The 24,336-nt window shown below is 34.6% G+C and overlaps 5 protein-coding genes and 2 pseudogenes across 6 annotated transcripts in view; 3 read left to right on the forward strand and 4 right to left on the reverse strand.

The window, feature by feature from the left end:
- The first annotated feature begins 92 nt into the window (after positions 1-92).
- LOC120147100 lies at positions 93-1,473 on the forward strand (annotated as a pseudogene).
- Positions 1,474-1,817: 344 nt separating this feature from the next.
- On the forward strand, positions 1,818-2,988 carry LOC120147244 (acyl-CoA--sterol O-acyltransferase 1-like). The gene has a single exon (XM_039160678.1). The coding sequence runs from the start codon at positions 1,875-1,877 to the stop codon at positions 2,916-2,918; it is 1,044 nt and encodes a 347-aa protein (XP_039016609.1). The 5' UTR covers positions 1,818-1,874; the 3' UTR covers positions 2,919-2,988.
- Positions 2,989-6,225: 3,237 nt separating this feature from the next.
- LOC120147242 lies at positions 6,226-11,138 on the forward strand (annotated as a pseudogene).
- Positions 11,139-11,333: 195 nt separating this feature from the next.
- Positions 11,334-12,291, reverse strand: LOC120147247 (cucumber peeling cupredoxin-like). Its single transcript, XM_039160680.1, has 2 exons — positions 11,964-12,291; positions 11,334-11,737 (listed from the first exon to the last, which is right to left on the reverse strand). The coding sequence occupies exons 1-2, from the start codon at positions 12,151-12,153 to the stop codon at positions 11,352-11,354; spliced, it is 576 nt and encodes a 191-aa protein (XP_039016611.1). The 5' UTR covers positions 12,154-12,291; the 3' UTR covers positions 11,334-11,351.
- A 6,973-nt stretch (positions 12,292-19,264) lies between these two features.
- LOC120147245 (phosphoribosylglycinamide formyltransferase, chloroplastic-like) lies at positions 19,265-20,997 on the reverse strand. The gene is made up of 5 exons (XM_039160679.1): positions 20,473-20,997; positions 20,078-20,189; positions 19,807-19,983; positions 19,576-19,702; positions 19,265-19,446 (listed from the first exon to the last, which is right to left on the reverse strand). The coding sequence occupies exons 1-5, from the start codon at positions 20,852-20,854 to the stop codon at positions 19,333-19,335; spliced, it is 912 nt and encodes a 303-aa protein (XP_039016610.1). The 5' UTR covers positions 20,855-20,997; the 3' UTR covers positions 19,265-19,332.
- Positions 20,998-22,130: 1,133 nt separating this feature from the next.
- Positions 22,131-24,131, reverse strand: LOC120147216 (mitochondrial pyruvate carrier 4-like). 2 transcript variants are annotated; one of them, XM_039160650.1, is made up of 6 exons: positions 23,975-24,131; positions 22,922-23,020; positions 22,755-22,807; positions 22,547-22,644; positions 22,349-22,423; positions 22,131-22,285 (listed from the first exon to the last, which is right to left on the reverse strand). In XM_039160650.1, exons 1-5 carry the CDS (start codon positions 24,027-24,029, stop codon positions 22,372-22,374), a joined length of 357 nt encoding a protein of 118 aa, XP_039016581.1. In that variant the 5' UTR covers positions 24,030-24,131; the 3' UTR covers positions 22,131-22,285; positions 22,349-22,371. The 2 variants fall into 2 exon arrangements, with proteins under 2 accessions (XP_039016581.1, XP_039016582.1); XM_039160651.1 differs by lacking the exon at positions 22,131-22,285 and having other exon boundaries at positions 22,293-22,423; positions 22,547-22,620; positions 23,975-24,129.
- LOC120147214 (serine/threonine/tyrosine-protein kinase HT1-like) overlaps positions 24,102-24,336 on the reverse strand; it is a 29,810-nt gene continuing 29,575 nt past the window's right edge. Inside the window, exon 3 of the mRNA XM_039160648.1 lies at positions 24,102-24,210. The gene's annotated coding sequence lies outside the window, so the exon portion shown is untranslated. The remainder of the gene's footprint in view (positions 24,211-24,336) is intronic.

Genomic DNA, 24,336 nt, shown 5'->3' on the forward strand with positions numbered 1-24,336 from the left:
AAAAAGAAGACAGAAGTGATATACCCTATAGATGTGATCTCTACTATTCAGTTACCATGATCTTAAGTCTCTATACTTTCCTATCAGAGGTCATGTCCTCAATAAGGGTTAAATCCTTTAAATCAAATCTCAAGCAGTCTTTCCACTTCCGCCTTGGTCGTCCTCTCCTTCTGGTGCAAGGGATTTCTTTTTCATTCAAACAAGAAAAAATTACTCGAAATATTACTGTTTGAGTGAAAACCCAAATAAACTCCATTTTGCCTGGGCTGAAAAGACCTTCCAAGTCTGTGCTATTGCCAGCTTTAAAATACTAAAAATTAAATATATAAGGGGCAACATTCAACATGATTATTGTTTTTTTTTCTTGGTCCAAATTAAATAGGATTAACCAATTTAGTTTGATAATCAAGCACAATATTTGAGAAGTAGAATAGCAACTTCATGTAGCATTGGCTCACGTTATTTCTCTATGCTATTGTTACTCCATAGGTAAAACCAAGATCATCCCTAGAGGAATAAGGAATTGCACGGCTTTGTTTTCTACTAGTTGCCTGCTTATTTCTTTTCATTCCACTTGATATTGCCTTCGTACATCTAGGAGGAATCAGTGCTTTTCTTCATCACTTGACTTGCTAGCTTCAAGCTCCTGCTTTTCGCCTTCGGTAAAGGCCCTTTATCACCTCCATCTCTATCATTACCTCATTTTCTTGCTCTTGCTTGTTTGTCCATCAAAATCCAACAAAACCTGCCTCTAAATGCACAAAATGGCCATCGAACAATTATGAGCTATGCAGTAAAGATTCTGCTTTTTGCCTTATTGCTTTGTGTATATGATGACTATAGCAACTATATCCACCCCACAATCATGTTGGTTCTATATTCATTTAACATTTACTTTTGTCTAGAGATGGTCCTAGCATTGATGGCAACCCTGGCTCGAGCCATGTTGGGTCTCGAGCTAGAGAAACAGTTCAATGAACCTTACCTTTTCACATCACTGCAAAGATTTCTGGGGGCAGGAGATGGAACGTTACGGCAGCGAATATTCCAAGTATTTTACAAGTGATGGTGTATGAACCTGTGCTAGGTTATGGCAACGAGTATGCTGAGTATTTTAAGACTAACGTGTGTGACTTGTCAACAATATGGCTCCACTTCCGGTTGTTTTTGGGACTTGTGTCCAGCATTGAGCACGAGCTGATTTTCTACCTGGGACCTGGAAAATCATGTGGTTTTTTCTTCATGGAGCATGTTTTTCTGCAAAGATTGCTTTGAAGGTGGTGTTTGTGGAGAAGTGGTTATTGCCGAGGCCGGTTTTTACACCATTTAAGGTTGGATTCATTATGATTACTGCCCTCTGGTTGTTCTTCCAGCCACGTCTACGGTGTAAAGCCGATAAGAGGGCACTTGAAGACTGCGATTCTAGGCATGTTTCTTAAGAATGTTACTGCATTAACCTTCAGAATTTTCTAGTTTCAAAGGTTATAACGTGTTTCCTAAGAAATAGAATAACCAAAGCCGTCTCAAAAGAGCTTGTAATAGCAACAACAAATAAATCATTAAATTCAGTGTATATAACAATATTCAAAGAATATGAATTGCAGATGAAGTATTGAAGATGCAGTGTCCACGCAATTTACACTTACATCCCTTATAAAAGAGCCCTCCCTCTGGGAAAGAAAACGTGCCTTTGCACATATCATCATGGAAATAAATTCGAATGGATCATCCAATGCTTTGAATCTGTTATGAGTCTGGGCTATATAACCCAGCTATGTAATTGGCTACTCGATCTGATTTGATTAACCCAACATTTTGATCTATCTTTAATTAAACTAAATAGGATTAACCATTTCAGTTTGTGACCAAACATAATGTTTGAGGAAGAGATGAACAACTTCATCAAGCTCTGGCTCTGCATCACAATATCCCTATGCTACTGTCATTCCATCGGGAAGACGAAGATCATTCCCAAAGGAACTGCACGCCTGCTTTGTTTCCTTCCGGTTATCAGCTTCTTTCTTGTCGTTCCACTCAATCTCTCCTCCCTACATCTCGGAGGTATCACCGCTTTCTTCATAACTTGGCTAGCAAGCTTCAAACTCTTGCTTTTTGCCTTCGGCAAAGGCCCTTTATTGCCTCCTATGTCGAGATCTTTACCTAGATTTCTCGCTGTTGCTTGTTTGCCCATCAAAATCCAACAAAACCAGCCTCTAAATGCACGAAATGGCCATCAAACGGTCACAAACTATGCAATCAAGATTCTGCTTTTTGCCTTGCTGGTTCATGTTTATGATTACAGCGACCATATCCATCCTGTTATCATGTTGGTTCTGTATTCTTTTCATGTTTATGTTCTTCTAGAGATGGTCCTAGCGTTGGTGGCAGCCATGGCAAAAGCTCTGTTGGGGCTGGAACTAGAGAAACAGTTTGATGAACCATATCTTTCCACCTCACTGCAAGATTTCTGGGGCAGGAGATGGAACGTTATGGCGACGAGTATTTTACGACCGACGGTGTACGAGCCTGTCCGGGACACGGCTGCATGTTTCGTCGGTCGTAAATGGGCTCCGATTCCCGCGGTGTTCGGGACTTTTTTCGTGTCGGGCGTCATGCACGAGCTGATTTTCTACTACCTGGGAAGGGTGTCGCCGACGTGGGAAATCATGTCGTTCTTTCTACTCCATGCGACATGTTTGACGGCGGAGATTGCCGTGAAGAAGGCCGTGGTTGGGGTGAAGTGGCGGTTGCCCAGGGCGGTTTCTGGGCCGTTGACGGTTGGATTCGTTTTGTTTACTGGCTACTGGCTCTTCTTCCCGCTGCTTCTACGATGCAGGGCGGATGAGAGGGCGCTTGAAGAGTACGCGGCCGTAGGCGTGTTTGTTAGGAAAATTCTTGTGTGTTTACTGAGGCTGTAATTCGTTAAATTCGGTGTTTGTAGATGTCGTTTGGGTGGTCCTACTCTTAAATTATTGATGTTTTATTTAATCATTGCTACAATTGATAAATTTATCATCACACAATATATACAGTTAATGACTTAATGGCAATAAAAAAGAGAACATGACTTAATAAGAATTTTAATATGAAATAATTGAATAATACGATAATATAAAAATTAGTTGACACTTATTTCCATATGTAATGGGGTAAGGGGAGGTAAGATAATAGGTTGCCCTCAACGTCAGGTTGAGAGCAGCTTCCGTGGGAGACCTCCAAATTATGAATTGCCCACCGTGAGACTCAATTTCACGACCTCAAGGTTAAGAATATTGTGCTCTATCAACTGAGATGGATAGGCAATTAAATAACACGATAATATGATATATATAACTAAATATTACAACTAATTAATATGTAAATGTATTTTATTTATATTTTAAATCATTTTAATGAAAAATAAAAATAATTTTAATATATTATAATTGAAATATAGCGAAAATTTTCGTTGACTTAGAATTTTCCTAATAGTTGATGGTTTATTGTAGTAAGCATTTTAACTTATACATTAACTTGTTTATTTTTCGGTTAGAGTAAGAATTTTATATTTTATATTTTATTATTTATTCATTATATATTTGAAGAAATTTTAAAGGAAACTTGATTTTATTGAACTAGTCTATTTTAATATAGAGTTATTAAATAAGATTAGAATCCGATCAACGTTATAATATTTTAAAATATAAGATATAATACATTTCAGTTCAATAAAATTAGAATAATAAGACAATTTATTAATTTAAAATATGTAAAATGATATATTTCAATTATAACATATTAAATTCACTTTTATTTTAATTTTTGCATTAAATGTGATTTAAAATATAAATAAAACATATTCATTTATTAATCAATTATAATATTATATATATATATATATATATATATATTATATTTTCATACTATTAAATTATTTCATGTTTAGGTCCTTATAAGGTACTTTATTACCGTTAACTATATTATAAATTATATAGACTATGTTATGTATACTAGATAGATTTAGTGGTTTAGACACGTGACACTATTTGATTCAATGAAAAATTTATAAATAAAAATTATTAAAAAAAGTTCAATCACATAGTGACACATGTCACCATAAGATTGAGGATTAAATTTATAAAATTAAATAAAAGTTAGAACTAAATTAATAGAATGTGTAAATAATGAGGACTAAATGTGTAATTATATAAATTTTATTAATTGTCACATCATCTCCTCCCTTAATATTTAACAACATTTGGCTTTATTGACAATATTTAAATAGTTAGGTGACTAATCAACAAAAATAAAAAATCAGTGGTTAAAGTAAAATATGTAAATGGTTAGGTGGTCATGGTATATATTAGTTGGCCCTATTCCCATATATAATAAGGTAAAGGGGAGGTAGGGTAGTAGGTTGTCCCCAACATCAGATTGAGATCAGCTTCCGTGGAAGACCTCGAATTATGAATTACCCTAAAAACTAATGTTTTATAAATATTGTATTTTAATTAAATTACATTTAAATTTTTAACTAATTTATAATTATATGTTTAGTACTTTATAATTTAACATTTTATAAATTAATTTAATGGTGATTATCATTAACAGTGCACATTCGTGCTCCTCGAGTGTGGTAACATCATCAAATCATTATTATGAAAAAAAAATCTTTAAAATATTATCACAAATGGTTTGTAAATAATAAATAGGCTTAATGTAAAAATAAGTGTCTAAAGTATATTTAAAGTCAATTTTAAATGTCTAAAGTAGTATTCGTAAAAAATAAGTGTCTAGTATTTACAATGTTATATTTTAAGTGTTTGTCGTTAAATTCGGCTGTTAAATAACACATGTCAAGTTTATAAAAATTTAAAATTTAATTATTTTTCAAATAAAAATATATAATTTATTTAAAAAATTCAATTTTTCTTGAATCTAAGAAAAATTCATAACTCTAAAAATCATAATTCAAAATCCTTTTACTCATGTCGGCCGTCATCGATGTTGTCTTATTATTGCCCTTTGTCACTGGTCACTTCATCTAACCAAATTTCAACGCATGACAAGAGGAATCATTGTTTGAATAGTTGGAATCATCGTTTTTAGTTGGAATCAATAAGTCGTTGCAATAGCCCATTTTTTATACAATCGTCGCGGTAATCATGGAAGTTCGACCTTAGATGTTCAGGCGGTTGTTGTGGTTGGTGGTGTTAAGGGAATTGAAATTAGGGTTTCTAGAATTTTGAGTTTTTTTTTTCTAATTTCAATTTTTTATGTTTTTGTTAAAATAATAATTTTAAGTATTTTTTAATAATAAATAAAATTTTATATGCTTAACACGTGTCAGATAATGGAAAATTTTAATAGTGGTTACAATCCAGGCACCTAAAAGTATAACATTGGAAACGTTAGACACCTATTTTAAATGAAAATTTCTTTTGTCACCTAAAGTAAACTTTGGATATTATTTAGGCACTTATTTTACATTAAGCCTAATAAATATTAAATGAATTTTATACTTTTATGGTTAACTTCATTACACATTCTCAAATTGTAATCTTTGTTTTAAATTAGTCTTTAAAATTTTAAATGCAATGTGATCGAAAACTCGATTGCAACTGTAACTTAAATTCCCGCTCTTACCTGTGATCACCAACCATCAAGGGAGGATGAAAGGAACAAAATTGAGAATTTGGTGAGTTGTTGCTCAACTAAACCACTATTAACTTTTGTTTTTTATGATTCTCATCCATGGATCGAAGAGAGAACCATTCTTATCGGCAACAACAATCGGCAGTGACTGATTACAATAATCGATGGTGATGAGTGATGATCGAGATTTTAATTGGATTTAAGGGTCAAATTAATATTTCATCTAAAATTTAGGATTAAGTTGATATTTATCTAAATTTGAGGTTCATATTAATATTTTGTCTAAAATGTAAGGGATAATTTAAAGTTTAACCATTTTAATAATGTAATAAACTGACAAGGGAAATGACCAAAATGTTACGTTTTCAAAATCAGTAACCAAAATAGGATAAAATAAAAATAAAAGGAACAATATGCATAGTTTATCCCAGTAAATATAACCGACTCGTGTCCCATAGGATTATCGTTAGGAAAAAGCTACGAGATTCTCTCCTCTTTCGTTTCACCGATCGAAATTTCAATTTCATAAATCTCTCTCTCGAAGGATTTCCATTGCGTACCTCAATTTCAACGAACGGAAGAGCACCGCGTGTAAATTTGATTTATTATTCGATTTTTGGTTTTTTCAGCATTAGCTTAAAACCCTAGAGCCTCTTCTGTTTTTGCTTTTTCTATTGGGGAGCGAAGGAAAGAGGGAACAAAAATGTCTTTTGATCTGATGCTGAAACCCACATGCAGCGGCTGCGGATCGTCCCAAGATTTGTACGGCAGCAACTGCAAGCACATGACCCTTTGCGTCTCTTCTGGCAAAACCATGGCCGAGAACCAAGGTAAATGCTTCGAATGTGGCGCCATTGTCACCCGCTTGATTCGAGTTCGTCACCAATCTTAATATCTTATTAGTACCAATTACATGTTTCAATAAATGGGTTTATAGTGATTGGATTAATTATTGAACATTGTTTTTTGAATTTATGTTGATTGAAATTTAGGAATACAATGTTAGAGCAAGTCCTACCACCGACAAGACCTACTTTATTGGTAGGTTTATGACTGGTTTGCCCAATTTTTCAAAGAAGAAAAATGCAGAGAATAGATGGTCTATGCAAAAAGATGGATTACAAGGATGCCAAGTTACTGAAGCTATGCGGGTATTTAGTTTATCCTTTTCATCTGTTTTTGCATGTTCTATAGCCTTCACTGTAAAACAGGATAGCCAAATTATATAGTGATTGCATACTCCAAGTTCCTGGAGAAAAAAAAATGGTTTGAGTACATTGGCGAGTATGTGTTTAAAGAAAATTTTATGGAATTCTTTTAGGATTTGAGAGTCAGACCCATAATTTTTATGTTGGCATGTAATATAATTGCTGTACAAGTAGGAGTAAAAAGTAGACTGAAGCATTACTTTTATGTGCTACTGAACCAAAATTGATGATTACAAAGAATATAGCGAATGAAAATGTTCATATTATAAGGAAGAAAAAATTCAGTGTTTTAAAAAGCGCGCCTGAGGCGCTGGGCGAGGCGTTTAGAAGAAAGCCTCCGACCACCAAGGCGGCGGCGAGTACATGAGGCGGAGATTCAGTCGTCGGAGGCGGCGAGAGGCGACGAGGCGAGGCGATTCACGTACAATGACCCATTTATGTTCTGAGGAGACAGTATTAGGTGGAGTTCCAGGGCAGCAGATTGTGTCGGGGGTTTGTATTGATGGGAGAGAAAGGAGTTTAAGCACGGGGGTTGTCACCTTGGGCAAAGATAAGGCTGATCAAGAAGATGGGCGCAATGTTAAAACAAGTATGTTAGAAGTTAGTGGGCTGCCAGTTGGCAGTGATAATAGGACAAAAATAAGTGGGAAGCACGTGGGTCTGAAATCGAGAAATACGAACTTCTCGGATTATTCTGCACGTTAGGTTGACTATGGTGTTGCACATACTTCAATTAGGAAATCCAACCATACTGGGCCTGTTAAGTTGGTTGGGAATGGGGCAGAATGGTGAGTTGCAAACTGAAACGGATGATGTTTTGATCCAGTGGCAGTCTGTAGGGCCGAGTAGGGGTGACGGGGATCATGGTGTCAATACAATTATTTCTGGAATCCAAGAGAGGGGGAAAGGTTATGTGGAACTCAAAAGAAGTGCCTCGAGTACGTGAATCCCTCGCCTCAAAGCGCCTCAAAAATTGAGGCTCTCGGGTAGCTAATCGCCTTGGAGCGCCTCGTGCCTTTTAAAACATAGAGAAAAATTCCCTTTTACTTGGATTGGTTTAATTATGGACATATTTACTTTGATGCTGACTATAATTATTGTTGGCTTGTATTTTTTAGGAGAAATATAGGAGCAAACCTTGGTTATTGGAGGATGAAACAGGTCAGGCTCAGTATCAAGGTCAACGCGAAGGTTCACAATCTGCAACCTATTACGTGCTTATGATGCAAGGAAAGCAATTTGTAGCTATTCCAGCTGGTCTTGGTATGGGTGACCTATACTATTTTTTGTTTTTGACTGCTCATAATTTTTTCCACCACTTATCGCACTGTTATATTATTTGTAGTAAAAGTATTGGTATTTTTTAACATTTTTTTATTATTTTTTTTTAAAATTGTTGTACTCTTTGACAGGTACAACTTTAACAAGATTGCACAATATAAACAACTTACACTGGAAGAAGCGGAAGAAAAAATGAAGAACAGGAGGAAGACTGCAGATGGATATGAGAGATGGATGATGAAAGCCGCTAATAATGGTGCTGCTGCATTTGGTGAAGTGGAGAAGATTGATGAAAAAGAGAGTACTGCTGGTGGTGGGAAGGGACGTAAAAAGTCAACTGCTGAGGAGGAAGAAGGTCATGTATCAGATCGAGGAGAAGAGGATGAAGAAGAGGAAGTAGCCAGGAAGAATAGGCTTGGACTCAACAAAAAAAGTGGCGATGATGATGAAGAAGGTCCAAGGGGAGGTGATCTTGATATGGATGATGATGATATTGAGAAGGGTGAGCTTTTATAATGTTTGTGTCTTGGTATATATTTCTTCTTAGTTATCATTTTTGCTTTATAGAGAATTTGGTTTTGTGTCCATGTTGAGCTAGAAGATCAATGAAGTTAACATAGAAATAGTATAAAATAACTATTGAGATAAGGGTGACACCTATTTTAATATCTTCTGAACGTGGATTTCCCTCAAATGCATATATGTACTGTTAGGTTTAAGGATTTGCTATATGTACCTTATGGGTGGGATTCATCTGAACAGTTTTTCTTCCCAAAATATATTTTAAATGAATAACAGAGCTACCTGAAGGTATATACTAATACTTTTATTAATGTTGAGCATATGCATCACATAAACACACATCTGACACTGAAGGTCTCTAGATTGTCACTTTTTACTAGAATTGGTGTTTCATTTGTTGTTTATTAACATGCATTTTGTTTAGGTGATGATTGGGAGCATGAAGAAATATTCACTGATGATGATGAGGCCGTTGGTAATGATCCTGAGGAAAGGGATTTGGCTCCTGAAGTTCCTGCTCCTCCAGAAATCAAGGAGGTAAACTTTAGACCCTGGCAACTTTGTAGTTTGTACAGCATGGTACACTGTTCCACCCTTTTTTTAATATTTACATTTTTCTCTATTCGAAGACTGCTGCATTTCGTAACAGTGGGTTAATAGGATTGCAATGTTTCGATAAATAAAATCTTTTAATAATCAGAAGTGATTGGGAGACCATCTTATAGAAATCTAAAAGAAGCTTTTTTTAGGCTTGAGAGTTAGCTTATCTTTGGTGGTAGACTGCTCATACTTACATGAGTTTTCTGCAAATAAGAATCATTTGAGTTGTTTAGTAATGTATTCAGATCAAAGTGTTGGTATCTGGTTGCATTTTATGTCTTCCCGCCAAAACAATTTCTTACTTCTATTGATGAAGATGGTATTTTATCATTTATGAAATGACAGTATGACTAATTTCCTTTGGATAGTAAATAATCTTTTGTTTGTTTTCTTGCAAGATGAAGATGAGCAGGATGAAGACGAGGAAGGAGAAGGAGGACTGAGTAAGTCTGGGAAAGAGTTGAAGAAACTATTAGGAAAAGCTAGTGGGCTGATGCATCAGATGCAGAAGATGAGGAGGAGGATGAGGAGGATGAGGATGTAAGCATCAAGGATACCTAAGAAACTCTTATTGCAATACATTTCTAGCTAATAAAAGCTAACATGAATTGGTCTTGCTTTTGTTTTGTATCATCATTTTGGTTTATCATTTTCTGTAGTTATGGTGCAAGTTTGACCTCTTCTTCTTAAGAGAGAAGAATTAACTAGTCTCTGCTTAACCTTACATGAATCTTTTGTGGAATCTATTCCAATTATGCTTATGCCTAGGTTTTTTTTTTCAGGTGGAAGATGATATGAACTTTAATCCTGTACTTGCTCCTAAGCAGAAGGATGCACCTAAAGAACCTGCTGACAACAGTCCAATGAAACCAGCATCTTCAGCTTCTGCTAAGGGAACCTCAGCTGCATCTAAGTCATCAAAGGGGAAGAGAAAAGCCAATGGTGATGATACAAAAGCATCCAATGGTACCTCTGTGAAGAAGATTAAATCAGAACCTGTATGTTACCAAAGCTCCTAAACTTACCCTTTGCACATGTAGATGTTTTTAAGAAGAAATATGTTTTAATTGTCAACTTATTGTGTACTTTTTTTAGGATCAGGACTCAAAAGCTTCTGTGAAAGAGGAAAATACAACTGCTTCCAAAGGCAGTGTTCCTTCCAAAGGCACGTCATCGTCTAAAAAAGCTGGACCAACATCAGCTACCAGTGGGTCTTCATCTTCAAAAGCAGGTTCAGCATCAGCTTCTGGACCTGTAACTGAATAAGAAATCCGAGCTGTGTTATTACAAAAGGCACCTGTAACAACGTCTGATCTTGTGGCTAAATTTTGAGCCAGGCTAAAATCCCCAGAGGTATACTTTTATAATCCTTTTCTCCTTCCTGTATTGTTGGTATAATATGTATTGCTGTTTTTTCTGAATCACTGAAGAATGGAACACTAGCATCATAGATATTGTTCTTGCATATTGTAACTGCACAAGGTAGTTCTGGACCAAGACGGTAAGATATGTGGCATATGCCCTACTAGATAAACAGATCAATGTAGAAAACACCACGAGATATACTTATTTGTTTCATGCATCCGTTACATAAGTAGATAAATCTCTTTGGTGCAGGACAAGAAGGCTTTTGCAGACATTCTCAGGCGGATTTCTAAGATACAAAAGACGAACGGGCCTAATAATTACGTTGTGTTGAGAGAAAAGTAATGGTTCCATCACCTTGTTTAAACTTGCACCGTAATAAAATTTTCTTATGCGTTGTCCTTCAACCGAGGGGAAAATGTATCTTGCTCTTTCTGGAAATGAATCTTCCTAGTGGCAAGACAGCCAGAAACAAGAGGTGATAAAGAAGGGTATGTGGTCTATCATCATTGTAAGCAAAGCTTCTTTATGTGTGGAAATTAAGACAGGTATCTGGAGACGTTGTGTACAGAAAGAAGAGTGCCATTAGCATTTTAAAATAACAGTGCATCATCCTACTGTCATGTTCATTTATACACACACCTTAGTAGTTGAGACAGGCAATATTTGAAATTTTATTGCTTACAAATCAGGAGGCAAACATAATTTTAAAGAAACGATTTATACTGCCAAAAATCATATCTAAAAGGCCATACAACTGCAAAGCCATACAGCAACGAATAACAACATGAAGTTTCCATAAAGCTGGACCGATCCAGAAGGGGTTGTCGGTGCAATGGCGTCCGCCACGGTGGTGGTCAAAATTGAGTTGTCCACCGCTGCCGCTGTGACTCTGGGCATTTCGGTGTCGGGGTTACTTAAAGGCATCACCTCCACGTGTAGCTTCAGACCCTTTCTGCAGCTCTCAGGCTTGCTGCTGACGAAGTATCGAATCCCTTCCTCAACCAAATCGATGCCCTCTAAGCCGTACGTATACATCCTAATGGGATTCCTCACATCGCACGACTCGTATTCATCCTTGCTCTCGAGCTCCACGATGCTCTCCTGCGCTGCAGAGTAGGCGAACCCTGTACAAAATTCACAATAGCACCAGGTGAAATAATTTTCCGGGCTAATCAACTAGACATCCCAAACTATGGCTGCCTTTCTAAATTAGTCCTTAAAAAAATATTATATCAATCAAGCCCTTTTTTCATAAATTATTCATTCACATATTTTTACTAATAAGCAAACAAAAACGAAACATTGCATATAAATATTTAATCACAACCACAACCCAATACATTAACTTACAGATTTTGTCTCCAACCCTGAAGCTCCGACCGGACGACCAGGTAGCGATGTCAGAGGAAGGGTCCCACCCCCGGTCGTTTCCGACCACGTGATGATGCAGTTGTGATGCAACAACCCATTTCGGTCCAAGGCTGGGTGCCATTATTACAACCAGAGCTATCGCCATGTTCAGTATTATTACATTAGCCATTGTCACTCCACAGGGAACCTGGGAAAAAAGCAAAGGCGCCCTCTGTTCCTTAAAAATAAACGGTTTCTTTGAAACAGAAAAGTAGTTGGTGAAGTATTGGTTAAGCAAGAAACGAGCGGCTTTTACTACAATCTAGAGGGGAAAAGGAAAAAGAAGGAAGCTTCCATCCTCCAAGCAGAGGATTGGTAGTTGTGGACCCATTCAATTTGTCTTAAAAGTAAAATTCATCGAGTGATTTTAATTATAAAATAGAATATTGTTTTATTAGAATATTCAAGTTTAAACAATTACATTTACAACGTGTGCGTACGTTGTAATAAACTAATAAAATTTCTTAATAAATACTAAATTATAACCAGACTATTCATAAAAAATATATTAAAAGTAAAATGAATTTAGATAACTTAGATGTTATACAAATATTTATATATATATTTGATACACAAATTTTTATAAATTTTAGTTTATACAAATTTATCTAATTTAGTATTACATTTTAATTAGGTTTTAGAATTGAGAGTTATGGTTTAGAATTTTAAAGTTTAATTTTATAAATCCAGACTTTAAATTTTAAGTAGACTAGATTACATGAATTCTAATTTACACAACCATTTGTATATAAAAAAAATTAGTGTATAGAAAACAAATTTCATTTTGAGAACATATTAATTTTTGTTTTACTACCCCACAAGGGTAAATGTCACCCTCGTGATTGGTTGAAAGCTGCACAGCACCAGTCATAGAATAACTACCATTTAACCACCATCCTTTCTCAATGTGTTTGCCTTTTTTACAATTACCTTTACTTTCTTAATCCTAAAATTAAGGCAATTTGCTTTCTTTTTAAATTGAATGTTTTTCTTTCTATTAGATTTGGTTTTGAAAATAATGAATCATTCATCGTACTTATTCTCAAAGAATCAAAGGTTTATATTTAGTTTCGGATAAATGATAAAAGTTTATTTTTAGTTTCAGATAAATGACTTCATCGTACTTTTATTTGAGCATTTGACCTATTTTAAACAATGTGTAACTTCCTTTGTCAATTCACAGATAATGCAGATTTATCTTTTTCATTGGAATTTACCTACAGACATCACCCATCGTCCCCCACTGTACCCACGTTTTTTGTTTACTAATTGGGTTAGATATGGGGTCTCTGCGTAACAAATCACAAGAACGAAAGTTTTACTAAAAGTGTCAATCGTGAAATTTTATGTGTTCATCTCATATGAAAACTTTATGTTATCACAATATGTCCACCCTCAAAAATATTTTTGGATCATCCACTGTAATAAACTGCCGCTCTCTACAATTTACATAGAAACGAACACATAGTTTTATACTAGGGGAAAATCTCTAAAATTTTAAGAGGTTTAAAAAAAATTCAGTAAAAAAACATAATAAAAAATTTAAAATATATTATAATTTTAAATTTTTAAAGTGACGACTACGTCCTCCTCCAATCTATATGTGTCTAGATAGTATGCCTACCAGGGACCGAACCAGGAAGGTAAGACGGTGGCATTTGCTTTCTCAAACCCGGATTAAAGGTGTTTAAAAGATCGGTTAAACCAATGAAATATATAATAAGTCGAACTCAATAATTGTTTTTTTCCTATTAATTCGATTTTCAATTTAATAGATTAGTTAATTCCGTTGGTTTTCCATTTGAAGTTCCAAACTAAATTAACCTAATAAATGGATTTTATTTTTTAATTAATAAATATTTGTATGCCAAACCCAAACCCAATTCATGATAAATAAAAAAAAAACCAGGCCGAGCACCTAAGCCGAAAAGATAGAAAAACCCAACCCAAATTAATGTATGCTCAACTTGATTAATCTATTCCTACTTCACTCGTCGCATAATTTATGCAATAATTTGCCAATACATAAATGGATTTGTTGATGTGTCGTCAATAATTTATTCTAATTTAGATAGAATGTTATTGATCGATTATGTTCTAAATGTACGAGGTGGAATGAATTCTCTCTCTTCTCTCCCTTGTCATGGGAATATGAGACGGAATGATTTTATTGTAACATCCTAACCCGACTTGACTTGAATCTAAAGGATTCAAATACCACATGAAATCACCAAAGCAACTAATTATTTTTTAAACTATTTATCCAAATCGTAAGATAAAATCATTATAATCAAAATAAATAAATAATAGTTAAGTTCATAAAATATGGAGCTCCAAATAATACAAATCAAATATCAATAATAAGTTTTACAAAATAGAGTTACAAATGAAATAAGACAAAAGATTAATGAATGTACATGCCCTCTACAATAAATCAAGATGTACTTTGAATGAAAGACGGTCGAAACTCTGACTCAACGACGTGTTCCCCTCTCTCCACCTAAGAACATGGGAACAAAATCACATTTCAAACGTTAAGCTAACGTTGTTAAGTGTCGCACAAATAACTTTACTATAGTACATACATGCATGACATAAGCATGTCGACAAATATTGTCTGAGAAACAATATCATCAATACAATTAGTCCACAACACACAAACAAACATCATGATGTAGCTCGACGTTACATAGCCATCTGAATTCTCGAATGGAAGTCGTTATTGTAGGCAAACTCCACCAATGGAAGATGATCCACCCAACTATCCTTAAAATCAATAATGAAACACCAAAGCTTATCCTCTTAAATTTGAGCCACTCGCTTAGATTAACTGTCAATCTACGAGTGAAAAGTTGTATTATAAAGTAGTCGTTTACCCAAGGGCTCATGAAACGCTATCAAAAATCTCGAAGTGAACTGCAGATCTCTATAGAAGATAATCGAAGTTGGTATCCCATGTAACCTTATTATCTTGCTGATGTAAAATTGCACTAACCTCTCAAAGATGAAATCTATCAGTATAGGGAGAAAGTGAGAAGTTTTAATTAATATGTCTACGATGACCCATATTGCATCGTGCTTCTGATGAGTCATAAATAATCATGTCAAAAAGTCCATTGTCACTCTATTCTATTTCCACTAAGAAATTTAAATAAGTTGAAACAATCTTGAGGGAGTCTAGTGTTTCACCTTAACATGCTGACAGGCTAGACATCTCTATATAAACTCAAATACCTCTCTCTTTATGCATGTCCACCAATACAATTTGCGAAGCTCCTGATACACCTCGTTACTTATAGGGTGAATAGAAAATGTGCTACAACATGCCTCTTGAGAATCATATCTCTCAATTGATCATCTGTTGAAACACACAATCAGCCTTAAAAAGTACAATACATGACCATCACATTACTCAAAATTGGATGTCTCTTCTCGTTGAACTCACTCTACTCTACTTATCAAGGCATCATCATATGTATGAGTTCCCTTCACCTCATGTATCAACTCTGGCTCAACTTGAAGCTCGACTAACAATCCATCATTCTTTGTTGTATGTCCAATTTCTCGAACATTGCTCGTAAATATGATATTGATTTATGATTCAAGACATCATCTACAACATTTGTCTTACCCAAATAGTAATTAGTGATACGATCACAATATTTAAGTAGCTTAACTAATTGACACTAACTTAAGTTCAACTCTATTTAAGTAAGCAAGATCCAGTGATTCTTGTGGTCTATGAAGATGTATCACTTCTTTTCAAAGAGATTGTGCCTCCAAATATTCAAAGCAAAAATTATTGCTACTAGCTCTAATCATAAGTGAGGTAGTTACGCTCATGTAATTTGAGTTGACGAGACACATATATGACTGTCATCCCCTCATGCATCAAAACACATCCCAAGATGTCAAGTGAAACATCACTGAACATGATATAATTCTTGTTGGAATCTGACTGAGTCAATATGAGTCCTATGTCAAGATAACCTTCAACCTGTAAATTTGGTGCAAATGAGAAACTTGTGTAGATTTTTTGCACACATGTCGTGGTGTACATACAAGGTTGTTGCCTCTTTGATTGGGTTTTAATGAGGGAAAATGCTAGTTGAACTATTCATCATGCATACTTTGTTGCCACCGTGATCTACACTCACCCTACCAGTTGCTGATGAGAAAATTCAGGTTATGACGATAGCAAGTGGTTCACTCTTTCTAGTTTCGACAGAGAGCCACAACCGGTGGTCCTGATAAACAAAAGATGATGAACAATAGCTCTTGAATTAGGAAGAGAGAGGATCCGAGAGAGAAAGATCCCTTTTTCAACTTTGCATGATCATTTATATACATGTCCTTAGTATCAGTGTCAGGTCTAGAATAATGATTGACTATTTGTAAACCAATGGGGTGAGTAGATTTGATCATCATGTAGTAGATTTAGTTGGTCCACTAGATTGATAACGGTTATATCAAGTAATTGTAGTATTCCGGAATATACAAAATTCTGAAAATTTCCGAGAATTTTAGAGACCTCGATGAATAGTGAATTGTATGTACGATTTCCAGAAAAAACTGAAGGAGATACAAGAGTATGCCATTTGTTGATGCACGTTGATTTAATTGCTAAAACGGAAGCATCAGAGTGTTTTGTCAATTTTCAGAAATTGGTTGAGGTTGAATATGGCTACGAGATTAAGATTCTTCAAAGTGACTGGAACGGTGAATTCCGAAGGGTCTTCCAGTTTTGGTCCAATGACCATGCTGCCAATTTCAATGTGTTAACACAGAAAATATAGTCCTATGTGTGTGTGTATATATATATAATTTTCAACTGATAAATTTCCCATAAATAACACTTTCACATCAAAGCAAGAAACACGACCAACAATCGATGTCTAAAGCAAAGCCAATAACATGCAAGCAACACACATAGCAGACAACAACACAAGGACTGTTTCATTCACTCTCAAATGTCTCTGCCGCCGAGTAAAACACCACAATGTCACCCTCTTCAGGCAACATAAACCTAACCTTCTTCTTCTTCTTCGACTTCCCACTTCGGTTTCTCCTACTAAATGAAGTACCCGAAACATCATCCCCAGAACAAAGATTCAAAGAAGATTGCTGTACCCTTTTCGGAAAGTGTTTGAAGACATAGAGTTCACCTCCTTCGAGAGAATTCGGGTTCAAGCCTTTACGACCGGGCGAAGCTAATAGCCAGTCCCCTAGTGTCATCTTCCTGTTCCTGGGTCTCTTCTTCTTGGTTGTTTTCCTCTTTTTCAAGCACTTGGGTTTCATGGATTCAATGATGGATGATCTTTGATGCGAAGTAGTAACATTTGGATTCAATGACTTGGGTTCTCGCTTTGAATTGGAGTTCTTGCTTGCCTTTGCACCCATTGGAACTCCTTGTGGAATGAAATCACCAATGACAAAAAAAATTGGGAATTATAAAGACCAAAAGGAGATTCTAGTCTCCGAATATAAAATAATTGTAAAACAAAAAACACTAAAATTTAACATGTAAATCTTTTTCAAGAAAAACCTACATGCGAAAAGATAAGAAAATTACATCGAAAAAGAAGATTTATGAACGCTCATTCCTTTGATATTATTGGCGCTCGAACCGAGATATCAAATAATAACAACAAATTAAACTGTTTCATACCACAAGAGTCGAATCTCAATTTAACCCTTATTTAAAGTTAATTTATTCCTAATCATTTCGAATCTAATTAAAAATATTAAGGTCACACAACTCTAACACTATTTATGGTTCGGATTGTTATAGGATTTTTGAAAAATGACCAAATCATCTGATTCTTAGACAGGTCTACATTTAAATCATTGGCTTGAAGCAATTGGAATTTAATTGAGCAGTTCAACGAATGGAGCATTCACCAACAAAGAAAACGGGAGTGGCCTGCAATAGCTAGAGTACAAACATGGCCTGAAACTTACTTAGATGCCATTTATATCATCCTTTTTAGCTTCTCGTTCAGGGATGGACCGAGGAGTGCTAGAATACATTCACATTCCTTAAAAAAAATTAAATTCCTTTATATTTTAGATATTTTTCTTGTATTCTATATAAAATATCTAATTCCACACCTCTAAAATTTTAATATAATTTCTTAGGCTCGCATCTTCTGATATAAATTTTTTATAAATTGTTCGAATATAAATTTTAATATAATTTTTTAGGCTTGCATCTTGTATTCTCATAGACTCCTTTAAACAACTCACCACTTCAGCAAGAAGACATAAAATAAGTGTATGACCAATTAGCTTATCCATTAGCTATTAACGTTTTGTATTTGATAGATTGTTCGAATATAAATACTTTTATTATTCAAAAATGACTATAACTAAATTACATATGTTCACGTCTTGATAAAAAAATTTAATAAAATATATATAACTTTTAGCATGTTTTTAACAATATATATATATATATATATATATTTGTTTTTTCCCAGTGAATATATCCTTATTTTTTACTATTAATCTCAATCTTTAGTTACTCAAATTCAACGATCCTAAAATATTTAAATTTTTTCCAGTGAATATATTCTCGTTTTCTACTATTAATCTCAATATTTTGTTTCTCAAATTCAACGATACTAAAAATATGTACTTTTTTTTGTTTTACACTATGTAATTGGATCTTAACCCCCCTCTCTCTCTATATATATATATATATATTAGATCCCTCTTCACCAATAAATCAAAATATATATTGAATAATTAAACATATTTAATCATCTTTTTATATATTGCATTAACAACAATATCAATTAATTTTTTTTAATAACCTGAAATGATTATAATATAATATATATTCAAAATTTTTCTTAATCAATGACAACGAATACACACCCTTGCATACAATTGATATGGATTCATATTAAAGATGTTTGACCAATCAACTGGTTGAACTTTCGGTTACAATCAAATGGTAAATGTACTATAAAGGTTCATGGACCATAGTTTGAGTTGCATTTTAATGGTTACATTTTTAGAAATGAAAAAACAAGATCCGTGTACATAAAAAAAATAGGAAAAATATCATTTTTTAAAAGAAATATTAATTTTATAAGCTAAATTTAATTCATTTACATGATATTACGTTAAAAATATATGAAGGAAGGTGCATTCGATCCATTATAACTTTAGCTTTCATCTTTTTGCTTTTCTTTCATACAACAGAAGCTGAAGAATAAGAAAACATAGTGAATAAAAAAGTCAAAGAGTTGGAGTGTCGATTAAAATCTGGTTTGATGAGTGCATCCTGTGTAGTTTAGTTTTGTTAGTAATATTCTTCTGGGTTTTCTTTGCTCCGAATCAGAGGAACGCCGTCCTCTCTCCAAACTATCCGGTCTTCGCATAAAGCGGCTGTCACCTCCACATATAATTTATGTTCCTAAAAAGATACCGATGATCATCTTACAATCAATTTACTATTGTGTAATTAGATTCAGTGTGATATTGGAGTGAAGTTAGACGTAGGAAAACATTTCTTAAGGGAAAAAAAAAGACAAAATCAACTCACCTCTCGTAGAACCCTAGCGGCTAACTCCTCGGCGGTGTCAATTGCGAGAACAGGGACAGCTTTTTGTGCAAGTATCCGACCCGTGTCGTACTGCTCGTCAACAAAATGTATTGTTGCACCAGAGTATCTAAACAATCATAAACAATAACAACCCTGTACTAGCTGATATGGGTTCAAAATGCCAAGAATAACATAAAAACATGATACATGAAACTAAAGGCAAAACCATACCTTGCTCCAGAAGCAATAACTGCTTTATGCACTTTCATACCATAATAACCTTCACCTCCAAAAGCTGGAAGAAGTGATGGATGGATGTTAAAAATAAATCTAGGATAAGCTCGAATTAACTCCGGTGGTACAAGTTTCAGATATCCAGCCAAAAGAATGAAATCGACTTCAAATTCCCTGAATCAGATAATCAATCATTCCCGTAAGCAATAATCGGAAAAAATAACTGGGTAGACAGGCCAAAATAACTAGGTTGAAAGAAGAAAACAACCTAAGAACCTTCACAAGGTCATCAGAAGACAGGCCATTGAGTTCATCTTTTCTTTTTGGGAACAAAATAACCGGGATGCCTTTATCTCTCGCATATTGTGCACCTCCACAAGCTTCATCTCAAAAAAAAAAAAAAGAATGTGTAATTCCAATAGTTGCAAGAAGGTATTTTCCATCTCAAGAGTTTCCAATAGTTGCAAGAAGGTATTTTCCATCTCAAGAGTAGGCATTTAAAATTGAAGGACACCAACAACCGATAATCGAAGTACTTCAAAGCCTCTCTAATCACATCTTAATTCAATTTTTTTTCTTAAGCAACTATATTCTGGGAAGTACAAAACAGAAATATACAAATTTATAACTTTGACTCGCATTTTCTTTAAGAGAACAAATTACCGTGTTTATTAGTGACCAAAACAACAACGTCTCCATTGATAGAGCCCGCAATGCATGCTTGGTTAATTGACCTGAAATTCGAGCCTCCACCAGAGACAAAAACAGCTAGCTTTCTCCGCTTAACCCATGATTTTGAACCTTCCTTCTCAGAAACAATATTACTTACTTTTTCTACACTGTTTGAACACGTTAATCTTCTCACAGACATGAACCTTTCAGAAGCTGGGAAATATTGGAGTTTAAAGGAGACCTGATGTTTTGATCGAATGAAACAAGGATATGAAAGAGAATAGGATGAGGACGATAACGGATTTTGAAGCTTAGTATATAATGGGGTTATTAAATTTGAGCAATGCCCAGAAAACAAGCTCTGTGCTGACATTGAAATCAAAGATAAATGCAACAAATTTGGGGGGGGGGGGGGAGTTTCTGTATTCTCTCAACACTTAATAATATAAGAAATAGGACACTAAAATCCTTATATTACCATTCAATTGAATAAATGAATAAAACTGGAAAATATTCAATTGATATCTAGCACAAGGTTGCAGAGTGCATGAAATTTTCAAAATACTCCCTGCAACAAAACAAAAAAAATTAAATTAAATCACTTACATGTAGAGGAAGATCTAAGTACAACGCTGCCACCAACGATATTCAATCTGTAAAGCAAAACTAAATGTTCCAGACTTCAATTAAATTAGGCACTATTTGAGAACCTTAAAACACTTAAGTTTCTAGTAAAGAGGATATATATTTATATGTATATTTCAAAATTCCAGATTGCAAACCCTACAAAAGTTTTGCCTGATTGATTTGGGTAACTAGTTTGTTCATTTCAAGGAACTAAAAGAATCATTCCACACAGTACTCGCGGATGATATGAATAACACGTCAAGCATTATACGATTTCCCTTGATGAACTAAATCCACAGAACTTTAAATTCGAAATGAAAAAACAACCCTAACAAATATAAAGACATCATATCTATGGAAAAAAAAAACAGATACAAAACAGAGTATAATCTAGGTGATTTTTGTGAAGAGAATCACTTTATGGGAAAATCAAGCTGCAGCTACTGCTGGGAGCTCCAGCAAGGATCGAGACTTGCGAAAGAGAACTATGATTTAGGTAACCAAGGCAGAGACTGTAAGCAGGAAGGAAATGGGTGGTAATTGGTGAGAGTCTAAGAATGAGAATCATAGTGAAGAGGCGCCGCTTTTATTCTTAAAAATGGAATGAAGAAAAGGGTTGCATCAATTGGGCTTTTTTAACACATGGCCTGGTGCGAGCTAACTCATTAAGTGGATTTATCTTTTTGAATACCATTCAATAATAATCAACAATCAATAAGACGGTATTAAATCTATTAAGTAAATTCAGAGATTCGAATTTTGATATAATAAATAAAGAAGATTATCTTCATAAAAAAATCTATAATATTCAATTTAAATTAGTCTATCAATACTAAACGACCTTCAAATATATGAAATGATATGATATTGGATGAGTATATAAATTACAAGAATGTGGTTTTAAATCCAATTGTATAACTAATGAGTTGTCATAAAAGTTTGGAACTTTAAAATAGTTTAGAAGTAAATCTAAAATTCAAAGATGATGAGTTAATGTCATGACTATTTTATGGGAAGAGAGATGAAGTGAGAGAACAAAAGCATTATTGAAATCGATAGGGCTTCAGTTGATCAGTTCAGTATCTGTTGATGGCTCTAAAAATCAGAATTAAACTCAACATCATGTTACAAATTTCCACAACACAACATGCTAGGAACAATTCACAGCTATAGAGCCATGTATAACAACTTCTAATTAACATCAAAACAAGAAAAAACTGATAATTGACCCAGGAAAAACAGCATTTTCGGAAGATTTCGCCATCATTCTGTTGCAACAGCAGGCTTTGCCTCGCCCTCTGGAAAGTAATCATGTCTGAAATATCGACAACAGTGCATCAGAGAGCAGCCATAGAAATCAATGGCAACAGAGACAACATATGCTGCAAAGGTTAAAATAAGGGAAGGGAAACAGATATCATTCGTTAAGTTGACTTACTTTATTTTTCGGGACAGTTGGTATATGCCTGTTCCAGCCATAGCAATGTTCACACTAAATAGATTCCAGTTCTTCTGCATTTCAAAATCGAGGGATGACTGAGAATCAAAAGCAGACCAAGCTTTTATACTGATTACAAGTGGTAAAAGAACATTGAAGTTCCCATATGTACACATTTATAGGTAATCTAATCAATCACCAAACTTACCGGAGTGATTACAGTGCTATAGCGTGACCAGATGATTCCAGTTGCAGTAACCGCTGGTGTACCAGAAAGCAGCATTCAATAAATACAAGGAAGCAACTATTTCTGAATAAAATAACATGTGCAACACACAGATATAGATCTATTAGAAATCATAAAACACCACATACCTATTTGCTGAGGGTAGGAGAGTTTTTCTGGTGGTTTCGCAAAGTCAGCTATGTTGGCTATGCTAATGCCCCATTTAAAAGTTGGTGCCCAAAAGTGAACTGAAATGAAACAAACCAATAGGTTTTTTTATGTATGCTTTAAGAATCAATAACCGGAATCATTAAAATACCTTGTTAGTCTAAAGCAATAAACCACTTTGGTAGATTTTACAAGATTTTACATGTCAACATATCTTCTACAAAAATATCTCCTGCAGATTTTACATTTCAATGTATCATCTAACAAGATATCTATTTCTAATTATGGGATTATCAGAAGCTCATAATACCTCACTTCCCTCCATCAATCTATAAAGTAAAAATTCATGTAGCAAATTATAGTTGTGGCCTATGTTGCTCGAATTCTACATATTTCGCGTGGTCACAGCATTCGACACTCATATCAGACTCACAAATGAGAATATGACCTCCAAAAATCCTCCAATACATAGAAAATTTACAAAAATGTAACCATATCCTTGCCAGATTCATACCCATATCCAACACTCACATTCGAAACCGAGTGGCATGGCTTGCAACCTCAAAAACATGCAATAAGTTCAATTTGATTCTCATATTCCAATGCCATCAATAGAAGGGATACTAGTATTCTTTCCGTGTTGTGCAGTTTATATGCCTTCACTTGTTATCATATATTTTCAAAAGCCAAAAACTTGGGTTTCAATGTTCAGGGGAAATCAATCTAATTGGACATTCAAATTAAACAAAACTCAACTATTTGCACCAAATCTAGATTCTGGGAACCACCTCATTTCCAACCGAACAAAAAATCTCATCTATAAATTAGCGATTATAGTTTATTCGACATGAAAGTTCCATGAGAAACCCAAATACCGAACGAATCTTATGTATAAAAGCATAGATCTTTTCGGCGAAAAAAGAATCATGGAAAGATTGAGATTTCGCTAACACTTATTAATCCAATAAAGGATCTATCGATACGAGTAATTGGAATCTAATCATCGGATTAAAAGAAGGAACGAGTTAACTCACTGGTTTTGGGTCCGGCTGGGTGATTCCATAGAGCTTGTAGCTTAGAGGCCGCCATGGATTCAGCTCGTTTCTCCCACTTTACTCGAATGTTTTTGGTTTGATCTAACAAAAACTAGGATGAAATTTTGGTTTTGGTTCTGTACTGTACATCATTATATTAGCTAGTGCTGAAGCAACTATCCAACCACGTGTCGCCACGTAATCGAATTGAGTTTTGACTTTCAAACGGCTGTTCTCTAATAACAGTAGTCAAACGGTGCGTATTGTACTACACATGACGATATTAGTTTTTAGGGGGTCAAATTGTATATAAAGTTCTTGTACTATGCATTCTTTGTATTTAGTCCTTAATATATGCAAAA

This window comes from Hibiscus syriacus, unplaced genomic scaffold (genome assembly GCF_006381635.1).
Source record: "Hibiscus syriacus cultivar Baekdansim isolate YM2019G1 unplaced genomic scaffold, ASM638163v2 tig00110933_pilon, whole genome shotgun sequence".
Taxonomy (NCBI): domain Eukaryota; kingdom Viridiplantae; phylum Streptophyta; class Magnoliopsida; order Malvales; family Malvaceae; genus Hibiscus; species Hibiscus syriacus.

Bases quoted from the DNA above. Each gene is read 5' to 3' on its own strand.
- LOC120147245 (XM_039160679.1), bottom strand. From the start codon at position 20,854: ATGTCAGCACAGAGCTTGTTTTCTGGGCATTGCTCAAATTTAATAACC. The intron at 19,984-20,077 runs GTTGTTTTCTTC...TATCTGATTCAG, and splicing joins GACCTTGTGAAGGTTCTTAG to GGAATTTGAAGTCGATTTCA. The intron at 19,703-19,806 runs GTATGGTTTTGC...ATGATTGTTTAG, and splicing joins GTTATTGCTTCTGGAGCAAG to ATACTCTGGTGCAACAATAC.
- LOC120147216 (XM_039160650.1), bottom strand. From the start codon at position 24,029: ATGGCGGCCTCTAAGCTACAAGCTCTATGGAATCACCCAGCCGGACCC. The intron at 22,808-22,921 runs GTATGTGGTGTT...CTGGTACACCAG, and splicing joins CTCCTACCCTCAGCAAATAG to CGGTTACTGCAACTGGAATC. The intron at 22,645-22,754 runs GTAAGTTTGGTG...TTTGATTCTCAG, and splicing joins ATAGCACTGTAATCACTCCG to TCATCCCTCGATTTTGAAAT.
- LOC120147247 (XM_039160680.1), bottom strand. From the start codon at position 12,153: ATGGCTAATGTAATAATACTGAACATGGCGATAGCTCTGGTTGTAATA. The intron at 11,738-11,963 runs GTAAGTTAATGT...AATTTTGTACAG, and splicing joins CAGGGTTGGAGACAAAATCT to GGTTCGCCTACTCTGCAGCG.
- LOC120147244 (XM_039160678.1), top strand. From the start codon at position 1,875: ATGTTTGAGGAAGAGATGAACAACTTCATCAAGCTCTGGCTCTGCATC.